Source organism: Elephas maximus, chromosome 15 (assembly GCF_024166365.1).
Source record: "Elephas maximus indicus isolate mEleMax1 chromosome 15, mEleMax1 primary haplotype, whole genome shotgun sequence".
In the NCBI taxonomy this organism is placed as follows: Eukaryota; Metazoa; Chordata; class Mammalia; order Proboscidea; family Elephantidae; genus Elephas; species Elephas maximus.
The window spans coordinates 56,372,964-56,388,083 of record NC_064833.1 but is presented as its reverse complement, the minus strand read 5'-3'; the positions used below and the strand labels follow the sequence as shown (position 1 = coordinate 56,388,083).

Genomic DNA, 15,120 nt, shown 5'->3' with positions numbered 1-15,120 from the left:
AAATAGCCACAGAAGCAGTGATGTCACTAAGGGGGTGCAAACTGCACCTAGTGACACTGTCGGGGGGGTGACACCAAAATGCCTATCTATAAAAATATCCGTGTAGTTAGTTGTAACAATAAAAACATTTTTCTTAAGGCCTGCTCTTAAGAAAAAGAGCAGTTTACCAACAAGGCTAAAACTCTATGCTGATTTGCTTTTCGAACCTTCTCATGTGCTCCGGTCAGAGCTGTCATTATTACCCAGTTACAACGATGCTTCAAATCACGTAGTTTCATCTGTACACACTACAAGCATGTGGTGGTGTTTTCGTTGCTGCTGGTGTTTTTATACTCAATGATTTTGCCAGACTTTCTGGTGTTTTAGCTACAGTATTGTGGTAATTAGTATTTGTGAACCTGTATCAATAACTTTTGAGAATAAAGTTGTAATTAAAGGAAAAGGAGAGATATACGTGAGTTATGACTTATGAGTAACATTACTACAAAAAATATTAGGATTCTGTATGGTCTGGTTCAGGAGAAGGTCCGTGGGGGGGGGACACCATGAGTTACCGCACTGGATGACATCAACCCTAGTGACGCCACTGTACAGAAGGACCTTCTGCAACATACAAAGAAATAAATTGCAACCTGACTGCACCACAGATAATCAAAAACAAAACATTTCTTGACATGGTGGAGTCGTTATATTTGGATTATCCTGTGAGAAAAAAATTATATATTTCCCTGGTGTATCTGTTGTGCATCACGTGTAATTGAGTTGAGACCTGGGTAGCCCTGGAAGATACCAGTGAGTAACAAAAGAATGAAGTAGGGACAGAATATTTAAGGAGCACTCCCCTTCTTTCCTATACAGCTTTCTTGGATCCTTTGAGTCTCCCAGCATGTAAACTTGTTGACCTCTGGAGTGACCACAGTTTACTCTTGAAGCTGAGACTGAATCTCCTTGTTCTCTATGATGAACTGTGTTATTGTTAGCTTAGTAGAAGAGTACTCCTTGAAAAGTACTTTATAAAACCTATACACTCTTTTGTCTACAAGGGTTAGTTTAATGCTGATAATGATTTAAGGCAAACCAAGTAGTTTTCATATTTGTAATAAAAACAACTAATCTTATAAAAATAAAAAAAAACCGAGATGCTAAGCTCCTGAAGGTGAGGATCTTATTAATCCATGTTTTTTCTTCAGCCTCAAGTACTGTGCATTGTATCCAACAAATATTTGCCAAATGAAAGAACTTAGTTCTTTTCTTTTGTTCTTATATTTTTCAGGACCTATTCATTGGAATGAATTATTCCCTATTGCTGATGGGGATCAGCAATCTCCGATTGAGATTAAAACCAAAGAAGTGAAATATGACTCTTCTCTCCGACCTCTGATTATCAAGTATGACCCAAGCTCGGCTAAAATCATCAGCAATAGTGGCCATTCCTTCAGTGTTGGCTTTGATGATACGGAGGACAAATCAGGTTGGATTTTTTTTTTTTTTGAGGGGGTAAGGGGGTTGGAAACTGGACTGACTTGGAATTTGCCTTGAAGCATATGTTTTTCTTTTTTGAAATGACATATCATGTTTTTAGGACTTAAGATAATTTTATCTTGAAGTGATAAGGAGTATTTAGAAAAGGGTGTGTCAAATGATCTTTTGAAATGATCTTAGCTTCTTATTATACCTTCATTTAGAATGTATCATTATGAAAATATTAACATTTAACAGTATTTTATAAACAATTCTTGATTTGTTTTTGGAAGTTTTAGTCATAATTATTTTAGTCTTTATTTGCAAACACTGTGATGTTGGTTAGTACCTGTGACTTAATAGAACACATTTTTTAATATCTTATTCTCTTATTTTAATTACAAAAACAATACACACTAGTAGTAAATGAAATAATACAGAAATGTATGACAAAATTTTTAAGTCTCTTTCTCCCCACAACCTCTCCTAAACTGACCAAATGTACATTCTTTCATAATATTTCAGTGCTTAGCCACATATACACATATATGTATCATTCGTTTATGTTTTTGCCTTTTCTTTTTAGAAATAAATTTGCAATAATGCTGATTTACCCTGAAACGTTTTATTCTGCATTGAAAAATATTTCATAGACGTCTTTCCAGGTTAAAATATATATACATCTAACACACTTGGTTAAAAAGCTAGATTGCATCAGCTATGCTTATATTAAAATTTATACACCATCCTCTTCTAACAATGAAAGCTTGTGATAGGGGTGGGGGGTAGAAGTTTTATTTGAAGGAAAAAAAAGGAATATTTGAAACATTTTTATGTACTGTGTATTTCTTATTCATACTTTACTAGAACTTGTAATAAAGGTTTTGTTTGATGTGTTCATGGGATAGTCTTTCATAATGTGAACAAATAATGGACCAATTAAAAAAACTTCATTTTATTTATTAGTTTATTCATTAAATGAAGAAATGTAGAAAAGAGCATTTCCTTAACATGAACATGTAATCCTCCTTCAGGCATACCTGTTGCCCAAGGAATAGATGGTATCAAGTTTAAAAGTGAGATAAGGGCGACAACTAGGAAGAAACATATTCTAGAACAGTATTTGAGGCTTCTGACAAATAATTTTTATTTTTAGTCTAGTATTAGGGTGATGCATATTTGCTCTATTAATGAAAAATATAATTAAATTAAACAATCCTTAATTAGAAGAATATTTTCACTTATTCATTAAGCTCAGATGGAGTTTAATAATTATTTATTTATTTAAAACTTTATAGTTAACAAAAATTATAAGCCCATACAAATTTCTTCCATTTATCAAATTCATAAGAGTGATATATTTTTATCAGAGCACTGTAAAATAGGCATTAAAATAGATTAACACATAGTGTTTCCAAGGGTTTTTTTGGTGTGCTTTTGTATACATATTCAATTCCGTTTCCTTGAAACCGTGAGTTTTGTGAATCTATATTAATAGATATGGTTGATGTAATGAGTTCATTGTAGAAGTAGTTTAAAGTTTCTAAATACAAAGTTTATACCACTCATAATTGTAGTTTGATATTGTCTATAAAAAGTAAACATAAAATAACCGGAAGCTATTCACTCCTAGTTTTAAAATAAGCAATGAGATTGTATGTCACCTAAAACTTTATGTCTCTTCTTTATAAATGTAGACATCCTTTGTGACGATCCAAGTTTTTCTTATCTGTGTTTCTTTCTCTGTCTTTCTCTCACCCCATCTTTCTTTGGTTTTCTCTCTAAGCCAAAAAACCCATTGCCGTCAAGATGATTCCGACACATAGCAACCTTATAGGACAGAGTAAAACTACCGCATAGGGTTTCGAAGGCTGTAAATCTTTGCAGAAACCGACTGCCACGTGTTCCGTGGAGTGGTCAGTGGGTTGGAACTTGCTGACCTTTAGGTTAACAGCCAAGCACTTAACCACAGTGCCACCAGGGCTCTTCTATTTTCCTTCTACCTAGGTTAATTAATGAAATTAGTCTGTGTTTCCAGATTTGGCATTTTGTTTGCGATCAGTAGTGTGTGGTCTTTTCCATAAAATAAAGGTCTCTGTCCTATTTAGACCACAAAGAAATTACTAGAATTAATTGAAAATGTCCATATTATACTTTGCACTCCTCCAAGACAGAAGCTATATAAATATGGGTCGTGAGTCTCATTCTTTTTCCTGAAGATAAACCAAAAGGGAATGTTCCATGGTTATGTTTGGTATTAATAGAACCACAATGGTTAAGCAAAATAAGTTGCAACTTATTTTTCTTTTTCTTTGGTTAACTATAGGAGATACAAAGATTCGTTCTGTAGCAAACTAATTGGAACAAAACCACGTCCAATTTACAAAGAAGTGACTAGGGAGCAAATTAATTCATAGTCCCATAAATCAAACCTATAGGCAGGAATCTTCCTCTCTTGAAGGGCTTATTTAGCTGGGCAGCTACATATGCCATTGCTAACCTGAGAGGAGCTGCCCTTCAGAAATTAATAGTCCTTTAAAAAGGGGTGTGAAATTCTTTAGGAAGAATTCTGTTTGGCTGTAGTAGACAGGGAAATAGTCATTTGATGAGGAAAGACAAAGATGTTATCACCCACGCTACTGGTCTTTCTGGACCAAGACAGGATCTTACCTCTCTGGAACTGCACCTGACTGGCTGCACCACCTCTGCTGTGACTCCCATGCCATTCTGGGCATGTCCTACCACTGTACTTCCCACACTGTATTGTAACTGCCTCTGGCCTCTCTGTTTTTATGCTGAGCTAAAAGTTCCCGGTGGGCAGCACTATGTCTTACTCACTCATCCACCTAACATGGTGCCTGGCACATAGTGAGTATTCAAGTGCTCGGCTGCTAACCAAAAGGTCAGCAGTTCGAATCCACCAGCTGTTCCTTGGAAACCCTATGGGGCAGTTCTGCTCTGTCCTGTAGGGTCACTGTGAGTTGGAATTGACTTGATGGACTGTTTTTTGTTTTTTTTTTTTAAGTTAAATAAATTTTTTCATATGTTTCTTGGAGGACATGAAAAATACTATGATATGACATTGGGGTACATAGTGCATTAGCACACATAAAGCCCCAATAAAATTACAACTACCAGAAATCAATTAATATTTAACATTCCAACACCTAAATAGTCAAATGTTGGTGGATTATTTGTTTAAACATTTACTTTTTTTAAAACTGTGGTGTTGTCTTATAGTAGGCAATAGTAACCAATATAATAATAATGGTAACAACAACAGCAATGGTCTATGTGCTTTCTATAGATGAGATCTGTGTGTCCAAATTTTAAATAGATGTCAAAGGGAAGGAAGCTGGCTTCTTGGTAAGAAAGGCCTTCTAGGAATATCAGTAATTTGATGGATTCAGTGTTTTTTCCTTAATTTTTATCTTTAGAAACTAGAAATTGTCATTTTCTCAGTTGTGATCTAGCTGTGTACTTCTAGATAACTGATGAAAGTCAGCCAAATTCACAAGATCTTAAATTATATATTAAAAAACAAACAAATCAGCAAAAGATATAGGGAGGGAGCCTCCATTAGGTGTGTCATCCTCACTGGAGCTAAAATTTCCAGCTAAAAATTATAAATCATAGAACTTTTTTGTAATCGTCTCTTTCCTTCATTAGACTTTAAGTTCCTTGAGGCTGGGGACAGCCTTGCTTATCTTTGCATTCTTGCCTTTGAACACCATTACTGGCTTGCAGTAAGCTCTTAATAATTCTTGAATGAATGAATGATCAGAAAGTAACTTGCTCAGAGTAACAGAAGCCCGATTTAACACAGGCTCTTCTGGCTTTATAAGGAATACAGTCCTTAGTGCCTGGAAACATCCATGTCCTTTAGTCTCTCTCTCTCTCATTTTACAATATTGGCAGAATTGTGCTCTTTGGTTCCTCTTTTCCTAGATTCCAAGCAAAACAGAGATCTGCTGTTAATTTCATTACTGTTGGGTTAACAGTATATCAGCCACTTTTTATGCCTGTGGACCTCAGAAAAACAAAAACAAACCATTGCTGTTGAGTGGATTCTGACTCATAGCGACCCTTTAGGGCAGAGTAGAGCTGTCCTATAGGATTTCCAAGGGGCGACTGATGGGTTTGAACTGCTGACCTTTTGGTTAGCAGCCAAAGGCTTAACCACTGTGCCACCATGGCTCCCTGGACCTCAGAGGTTAGGCATTATTCCCATTCCAATGCATTTAGTGTCAAGGTGGATCCTTTTTGAAATGCATGAACAGCAGACTGGAGTTGGAGCCTTTTTGTTGTGTAGGCGCTTCCTGGATATGTTGATTTTGTAAACTTTCGCCGTTTTTTTCCTTATTTCTGTGAGGTAAGGCTTGCAAGCATAATCATGGCTTTCCTTTATGATAGGGAGCCCTGGTGGGCTTATTTTGGTTTTTCTGTGTCATATTTGAAAAACCAGAGGCTCCCCATGTAACCTAATGGGAAGACGCCAGCAATAAATTATCTACACAGCAGTCGTTGGTATATTTTCATACCACAGATTGGTGGCGCCACAGTGCCACTTGCCTCATTGGTGGCTTGTATTTCCAGATCATATTTCTCAAAATCCATGTTACCAACCCAAACTTTAAAAATCTCAATTAGCAAGTGTGCATTCCAATACTGAAAACATATTCCATAAAAAAAAAAAAAAATACTAAGGGGAAAAAAATGTAGTAAGGATAGGGTTAATTTAGCCTTTCTTCGGAGAACCAGATGACAATACAGTGATGAGGCCATAACCTTTTGTTATTGTTGCTAGTTGCCTTAGGGTCAATTCTGACTCACGTGACTAGTCCTAAAAATATACTCTTCAGCAATTCCCAAAATCTAGGTAACAACCTTACAAACCAGTGTTTGCGGAGGAGTACCTCTATAGGAGGCTTCTCTCTCTAATTTGATGCTAGTAATATTTAAAAAAAAAAAATTTTTTTTTTTTTTTTTTAATATTTAGTAAGCCAGGCACTATCCTAGGCACTGGGGATCCAGGGAAGAAAACACATTCTGCCTTCAAGGAGTTTGTGTCCTAGTGGGATGGACAGTAAGTAATAGCAGACAAATATGTTGGTTTTTAAATTACTTTTTCTGGATCTTACTGCCAACTTTGTTCATCACTGCAAAGCAGCTGACTACAGTGTAGTTTAGGAAAATGAGTGGGCTAACAAATCCCTAACTGAAGTTTAAGAAGTCAAACTCAATAGAGAAGGACATACATTTCCAGTCTCACAACGTTATTGGTCTTTACTGTATATAAAACCAAAAACCTCTGCCATCGAGTCGATTCTGACTCACAGTGACCTCGTAGGGTTTCGGAGGCCGTAAATCTCCATGGAAGCAGGCTGCCACATCTTTTTCCTGCCTTCAAATTTAAAGGCCCTTTTAATGAGATAGTAATTTTTTCCCACAGTTTTATGGCATTTAAATCTGGTTCTTTAATCTCTGTAGACCTCTTGTAATACTGTATTATTTGCAATAGATTTAAAAAAAAATTTTAAATGAAAGGATAAATAAATTGTTTATGCCAAGTGTGACTTTGGAGGAATGATGACTTCTTTTCAGATATAAAATGGAGGTAATGATATTTATTTATTTATCTAGGTTGAAGAGTAATATGAACAATTTGACACTTGAAAACTCTAGATCATTCTCATTAAAAATTTTCATAGCTGTGATACAGTGCATATCATAGTTTAGCTGTTTTATTATAGACTGTCTCAGAGTCAGTGATAAATAAGCCTTGATATTTTGACTCCCTTTTTCCCACTCTGTGTTTCTTTGGAAGCATTGCTCTAAGAGAATGGGCTCCTCAAGGAGACACTTGCTGATCCCAACCTCGGCTTGGATATTTTAGTTGAAATACCTCAACGTGGAGTTCAAATATGTGAAGGCAATCTTTGTTGCTTAACTGAGCAGGGCTGTGCTAATCTGGTTTTAAACCCTGGATTCAGAGTAGACTTTACAATGATCAACCATTATTCTTGGATGTTTCCCTAATAATGTGTGTTTTTTTGTATCACTTTCTTTCTCCTGAGCCAGCTTGCTTGCATCCTTTCCCAAAGTCAATTCCACATTGGTCATTCAAGCTCTCTAATCTGCTTTTTTATCTGTGAAGTAATAACTTCATGGTTCAGCTCAGGTCTTATTATGCAACAGCAAGGGGGAAAAAAAAAAAGGACAGTAGAGCTGTTGATTTTTTTTCCTTTGGAGTGCCATTTTGTCCACACTATAGACTATGGTATCACTTAGAGGTATGTGCCTTTTAATTTATCTGTGAATGATCTTTGAAGCTGTATTCTTTTTAAAAGCTAATCAAATATTTTACTCATTTATTCATCAAATACTGCTCATCTCCTCTGTCATAATGAACTGTGCTAGGTCATGGGCACAACAATGGCCCCACAGACATGGTCTCTGGCCTCATGGACATTATCTAGAGGGAGAAGAAACAGTAAAATTGTTCTTTTTGTAACAGTGACTGAAGAGCAAGCCCTAGAGTCTTGTATAAGTGGTTGTCTCTTGTCCTTTGTTTTTTTTTTCCAGAGGGATTTGAAAATAGCTGTTTTTATTTAATGTTAAGAAATCTGAATCCAAATGGATCTAAAAGAAACCCCAGCCATTCAACCTTCCCAAAGATTTTTGTTACATATTCTCACAGTTTTTTAATTGGCAGTTTTTAGAATTGTAGATGTTAAGGACTATCCAGTCCAACCCCCTGATTAAAAATAGGCAGACAAACAAACACAAGTATAGACAAGGAAGCTGAAGCCGAGAGGCTTAAGTGAGTTTTGAAAGATCACATAATTCAGCAGCTGAGCTGGGACTATTCCCAGGTCTGCTGATTCCCAGGCTGCTGTTCCAACTACTACACCAACTCTGTATCAACCAGTGATATAGATTGTTTTTTTTTTTTTTTAATTTTTTAATTTTTTTTTAATTAACTTTTATTGAGCTTCAAGTGAACATTTACAAATCAAGTCAGACTGTCACATATAAGTTTATATACACCTTACTCCGTACTCCCACTTGCTCTTCCCCTGAGTCAGCCCTTCCAGTCTCTCCTTTCGTGACAATTTTGCCAGCTTCCAACTCTCTCTATCCTCCCATCCCCCCTCCAGACAGGAGATGCCAACACATTCTCAAGTGTCCATCTGATAAAATTAGCTCACTTCATCAGCATCTCTCTCCTACCCACTGTCCAGTCCCTTTCATGTCTGATGAGTTGTCTTTGGGAATGGTTCCTGTCCTGTGCCAACAGAAGGTTTGGGGACCATGACCGCCGGGATAATTTTTTAATTTTTATTGCGCTTTAAGTGAAAGTTTACAAATCAAGTCAGCCTCTCATACAAAATCTTATACACACCTTGCTACGTACTTGTAGTTGCTCTCCCTCTAGTGAGACAACACACTCCTTCTCTCTACCCTGTGTTCCCCGTGTCCATTCAGCCAGCTCCTGTCCCCCTCTGCCTTCTCATCTCCCCACCAGACAAGAGCTGCCCACATAGTCTCATGTGTCTACTTGAGCCAAGAAGCTCACTCCTCACCAGTATCATTTTCTATCTTATAGTCCAGTCCAATCCCTGTCTGAAGAGTTGGCTTAGGGAATGGTTCCAGTCTTGGGTTAACAGAAGTTCCAGGGACCATGACCTCTGGGGTCCTTCTAGTCTCAGTCAGACCATTACGTCTGGTCTTTTTACGAAAATTTGAGGTCTGCATCCCACTTCTCTCCTGTTCCATCAGGAATTCCCTGTTGTGTTCTCTGCAGGGCAGTCATTGGTTGTAGCTAGTCACCATCTAGTTCTTCTGGTCTCAGGCTGATGTAGTCTCTGGTTTATGTGGCCCTTTCTGTCTCTTGGGCTCATAACTACCTTGTGTCTTTGGTGTTCTTCATTTTCCTTTGCTCCAGGTGGGTTGAGATCAATTGATGCATTTTAGATGGCCACTTGCTAGCGTTTAAGACCCAGACGCCAGTGATGTAGATTCTTAACTTGAGCTCAGTAAGGGAGAAATGAATTCAGCTGAACCAGTCAATATAGATGGCAATCTGGATCCTTCTTGGCCCTATAGTATATAGCTCAAAAAGAGATGTGCTTTCGGCATATGTATTATCTTCCCCTTCTTTCCCCTCCCCCGCTTTTTTTTTGTGTGTAGAAAACTGTATATATCTCTTAATATATTTGCTTCATGTATATGGCAGGCCATAACTGACAGATTTTGAGACAATATGTATATAGTATCTTGATAGAGGAAAGTAATTTAAATAAAGCTACTGTTAAGGCTGCCCCACCAATCTAACACTAATCCTACTGGGTATTGATGAGAATTTAGTAATGCTTGAGGCGCATTCAACATCAGCCACTTTCTTATCCTCCCATATCCTTCTAAGTATGCCCAATAAAGATTAATCAGGAGGAGACAATTTCAGACTATGTTTTCTATTAAGGTGCTTTTCTCTATGTCTAAGCTATAATTCTATTGCTATATTTTTAGAGATCATGTTTGTTGAAAAATAGTAGTGAAATATACTTTGCCAAAGCGACGAAGACATAATGGGTTTTTTAAAAAAGAGTTAATTTTGCCCTGTTTGACCGGTATTTCACATGTTCCCCCAAGAATACAGAATGCAAATACAGAAACATGTGCCTCCTTTGCCAATATTTGTAATAATAACAACAACAATAACATGTTAGTAATAGTTAACATGTCCTGCATGCTGACATGTGCCAGGCAGTGGTAAGTGCTTTGCATCCATCCTTTCTTTCCCTGTGACGGCATTAGGAGGAGGTTTTCCTATCTTTAGGTTATAGATGTAAAAGCTGAAGCTTAGAAGTTAAAGACTTTGCCCAAGAGCACAAAGCTAGTACAAGAGAGTGTGAGCCCAGGTCTTCTAAACACTGAACCCTATTCTCTAACCGTGGACTCCTCGGGTGGTACAAATAGTTAATGCGCAAGTCTGCTAACCAAAAGGTTAGAGGTTCAAGACTGCCCATGGGTGCCTTGGAAAAAATCCCTGGTGTTCTACTTCTGAAAACTCTCTGGAGCACAGTTCTACTCTGACACACATGGGGTCACCGTGAGTGAGGATGGATTCAACTGGCAACTAGTATGCCCTAGCCATAATGCTGCGCCACCCCGCAGGGCACAAACAGAGCTCTTTGCATTATCACATCCTTTTCAAAAAGGCTGACTTATCTTCAGTTAAACCAATCAATTCTTTACCCCTAAGGATTCCTAATTTCTTCTACTTCCTAACCATTGTGCGTGTTGGGGTTTTCCAGCTGTTCCATAAAAATCTGTAGTTTGCTTTGAAACTGTTTGTTTTTGCTCCTCATATACCTTAAAGTTGCATTTCTCTCAGCAAGCTGAATCACCGTTTGAAAATTTTCCTTGGAGGAGACCTAGAGGAGTAATTCAGGGAGATGTTGTGGGCTCTGGCAGCATGTGTAAGTATTTTTTTCTTGCTAACAATTTAAAATGTACTTGTGTTTAGTTCTGCGAGGGGGTCCACTCACTGGAAGCTACAGGCTGCGACAGTTTCACCTTCACTGGGGGTGCGCTGATGACCATGGCTCCGAGCATGTGGTCGATGGAGTGCAATATGCTGCCGAGGTGAGTCATTGGCCGCATCTCAGTGATTCAAGGTTTTCTAGCATGGTGGGACTTAAGGGGCTCTGGGGGCAACTCAAGGGGCCCTATTGGTGCAGTGGTTAAGCGCTCGGCTGCTAACTGAAACATCAGCAGTTTGAACCCACCAGCTGCTCCGAGGGAGAAAGATGTGGCACTCTGCTTCCGTAAAGATTACAGCCTTGGAAACCCTGTGGGGCAGTTCTCCTCTGTTCTGTAGGGTCGCTATGAGTCGGATTAGCTCAACGGCCATGGGTTTGGTTTTTGGTTTGGGAACAGCTCGCTTGACCCCAAATAGATCCTGGAGCTGATTAGGCATCTCAGTGTCTGAAGCTCCTTTATTTATTCAATATGAGAGTTTGTCAGTATGACAGTTTTAAACTTGACCCTTCTAAGGCTTAAGCCAACTCTGAGATCTAGGGTTATTCTCATTTCAGAAATGCATAAACCGAAGGCTTGGAGATATTAAGTAATTTATCCAGCTAGGAAGCAGCTGAGATGATTTTAAACCCGGGATTGTCTGATACCAAATTTTGAACTGTTGCTAAGACAGCTTTTGTATGTCCTAAAGGGCCAGTGAGACAGGAGAGAAAGAAATGTTTGTCTTAGGCCCAAACACGAATATATTCTAATATTTTATAAAGTCCACATTTAAATAGATAATGGTAAATGGCAAAGAGTTATTTCTCAGGGGTCGAGGGGGACACAAACCCTCCTAAGCTCTAGTTACCTCTACATTTACAGGTATAAAATGGAATCTGTTAATTATTCAGGCCATTGCTGAGGCATAGCACAAGGATTTACTGGCTTGTTTCTTTTTTACTGAGTAGTTACTCTTTTTTAACAATAATTATATTCATTAACAATGCTCTACTTTTTTTTTAACCCACTGGTTAAAGGATAAATGGTAACATGCTTTAAGTTGTAATATGATTAAATGTTGCTAACACCCAACTTTTACCATGAGATGAAAGCGAATTGTTGTATGACGTAAGTAAAGCTAATCCAACTGAAAATAATATGGTTTGTGAGTCACCAGGCAAGGCTGAGCAATTTTACCAGGTGAGGACAGGTTTTCTTATGGTAATTGAGCTGTGGAGTTGTATGTCCCTTTAAGCCCTGCTGTTCAGAGAAATTCACCAAGTGGAACTTCTTTCCCATTATGTACAGCTGCCCTTTGAAGCTGTCCATTTTGCCTACTAAAGAGTTTTGTTTGAGGCCAAGTGTATTAGAGTATAGGTCCTGCCTTGCTCTCAGGATAGATGAATAAAAGGTTCATACAAAGTATTCTAGGGTGGTAGACAAAAGACACCAAGAATGCAGAATGAGGGACTTCTGAATCTGGATAACGTCTCAGTTAATATCATCTACTGAATAGTTCTCGTGCTTGCTTTCAAACCTTGTTTTGTGTTCTATTTTAACATGTTGTACTAAATCTCAAAAGCTCTGTGGAGATTAAGAACTGGCTGCTTAGGATCATTGCTCTCTAATTTTCCTAAGGAACTCTGGAAAATCTATCGCACTGCTTTGTAGTTACACCTTGTACTTTCATAAGTATGCAAGTATATTTTCACAGAAGGTTATTCTAAGTTGGCAAGGAATTTCCTGAAAAGAACAAGCTCGAAGTTTGGCGGAGGCTTAGAGTTCTGACCTGCCAAGCAAGGGCCCTCTTTATTGACTTCTCTTCTTGAAGTTGATAATGCTTTGACTAGAGTTTTATACTGTTCTTTAATATTTATTTGAGGCTATTTCTTTTTTAAAATAATATTTTACTGTGTTTTCAGTAAAGGTTTACCCAGTAATTTAGGTCCCCATTCAACAATTTCTACACAAGTCGTTCAGTGACATTGGTTATGTTCTTTTTTTTTTTTTTTTTATTGTGCTTTAGGTGAAGGTTTACAGAGCAAATGAGTTTCCCATTCAATAGTTCATATACAAATTGTCCCATGACATTGGTTGCAGTCCCCACCATGTGTCAGCGTTCTCCCCATTACCACTCTGAGTTCCCCATTTCCATGCATCCAGTTTTCCTGCCCTACCTGCCTTCACATCTTTGCTTTGGGGCATATGTTGTCCTTTTGGTCTCATGTAGATCATTATTCTAAGGAGCACTTTCCTCACATATGTTGTTGTTCATTTATAGACCTGTCATTTTGCCAAAAGATGATCTCTGAGAATGTCTTTAGTTCCAAGTTAGAAGGGCGTCTAAGGGCCATGGTCTTGGGGGTTCCTCCAATCTCTCTCAGACTGGTAAATCTGGTCCTTTTATAAATTTGAATTTTGTTCTACGTTCTGCCCCCCACCCCCCAACCAGGATCTTCTATTGTGATACTGGTCAGAGCGGTTGGTAGTGGAAACCAGGCACTATGTAGTTCTTCTGGTCTCAGGCTGGTGGAGGTTGTAGTTCCTGTGGTCCACCAGCCCTTTGGACTAATTGTTTCCTTGAGTCTGGTTTTCTTCACTCTCCTTTGCTCTGAATGGGAAGAGACCAGTAGTTATGTCTTAGACGGCCACTCGCAAGCTTTTAAAACCCCAGACTCTACCTACCGAAGTAAGATGTAGAACGTTTTCTTTATAAATTATATTATGCCAGTTGACCTACATGTCCCCCGAGACTATGGTCCTTAGCCTTCAAACCCAGTAACTCAGTCCCACGATGTGTTTGGTTATGTCTAGGTTGTTTCCATGACTGTGTCCCCTGTGTGCTCTATTATATACATGAATATACATGCAGGAGATGCAAATATGTATGTAGAAATATCCACAGCCAAACCTATATATGCACATGCGTGTACGCCCTCCCGCACTTATTCAGCATACATATCTACCTCAGAAATTATTGCTTGTTTTTACTATTGTTGCAGGATTGTGTTTGTTTAGTATTTACTTTCATTGCCTTTTATTCTTGTGTACCTCTCAGTTTCTTCCCTTGCATTGGTTATGTTGTGCTGACTTGCCGCATATTGTGTACTGCCTTTCCCTCACCAAAATTAACACGTGTCTACAGTTCTACTCTGGCCTATGGGATCGCTATGAGTTGGAATCGACTCGACGGCATTGGGTTTGGGTTTTTTTACTCTCTAGTTAGTGGTTTTGCCTCTCTTTTCCTCCCACCCCTGGAAACCATCAAAAGATGTTTGTTTCTGTGTGTAAACCTTTTCTCAACTATATAAAATAGTAGTCTCACACAATATTTATCCTTTGGTAATTGACTTATTTCACTCAGAATAATGTCCTCCAAATTCATCCGTGTTGTGAGATGTTTCTCAGTTTCGCCATTATTTATGTTGTGCACTATTTCAGCCTACCAGTTTCTTTATCCGTTCATCTGTCAATGGACACTTAGGTAGTTTCCATCTTTCTGGTATTGTGAATAATGCTGCAATGAACATGGGTGTGCACATGTCTATTCTTGTCATGGCTCTTATTTTTCTAGGATATATTCTTAGGAGTGGGATTACTGGGTCATATGGTAGTTCTATTTCTGGCTTTTTAAGGAAGTGCCAAACCATTTTCCATAGTGGTTGCACTATTTTGCATCTCCACCAGCAGTGTATAAGAATTCCAGTTTCCCCACAGCCTTGCCAGCATTTGTTGTTTTGATCAGTACCATTGCTGCTGGGGTGAGACGGTATCTCATTATAGTTTCAGTTTGCATTTCTCTAATGCCTAATGATCGTGAGCAACTCCTCATGTATTTGTAGATGCCTGAATGTCTTTGATGAAATGTCAGTTCATGTCCTTCACCACTTTTTCAATTAGGTTGTTTGCCTTTTTGTCATTGAGTTGTTGGATTTTCTATAAATATTTTAGAGATTAGACCCTTTTCGGATATGTTGCAGCTAAAAATTTTTTTTTCCCAGTCTGTAGGTTCTCTTTTTATTCTTTTGGTGAAGTCTTTTGATGAGCATAAATGTTTAATTTTTACGATATCCCAGTTATCTAGTTTATCTTCTGCTGTTTGTACATTTCTAGCTAAGTTTGGTATTCTAA

General features: G+C 38.1%; 1 protein-coding gene across 2 annotated transcripts in view; it reads left to right on the top strand.

Moving 5' to 3' along the window:
* The window catches only part of CA13 (carbonic anhydrase 13), a 55,617-nt gene that overhangs the window by 6,798 nt on the left and 33,699 nt on the right, over positions 1-15,120 (top strand). For both annotated transcript variants that reach the window (XM_049853834.1, XM_049853833.1), the window contains exons 2-3: positions 1,274-1,471; positions 10,994-11,112. In XM_049853834.1, coding sequence (XP_049709791.1) covers positions 1,274-1,471; positions 10,994-11,112 — 317 coding nt within the window. The remainder of the gene's footprint in view (positions 1-1,273; positions 1,472-10,993; positions 11,113-15,120) is intronic.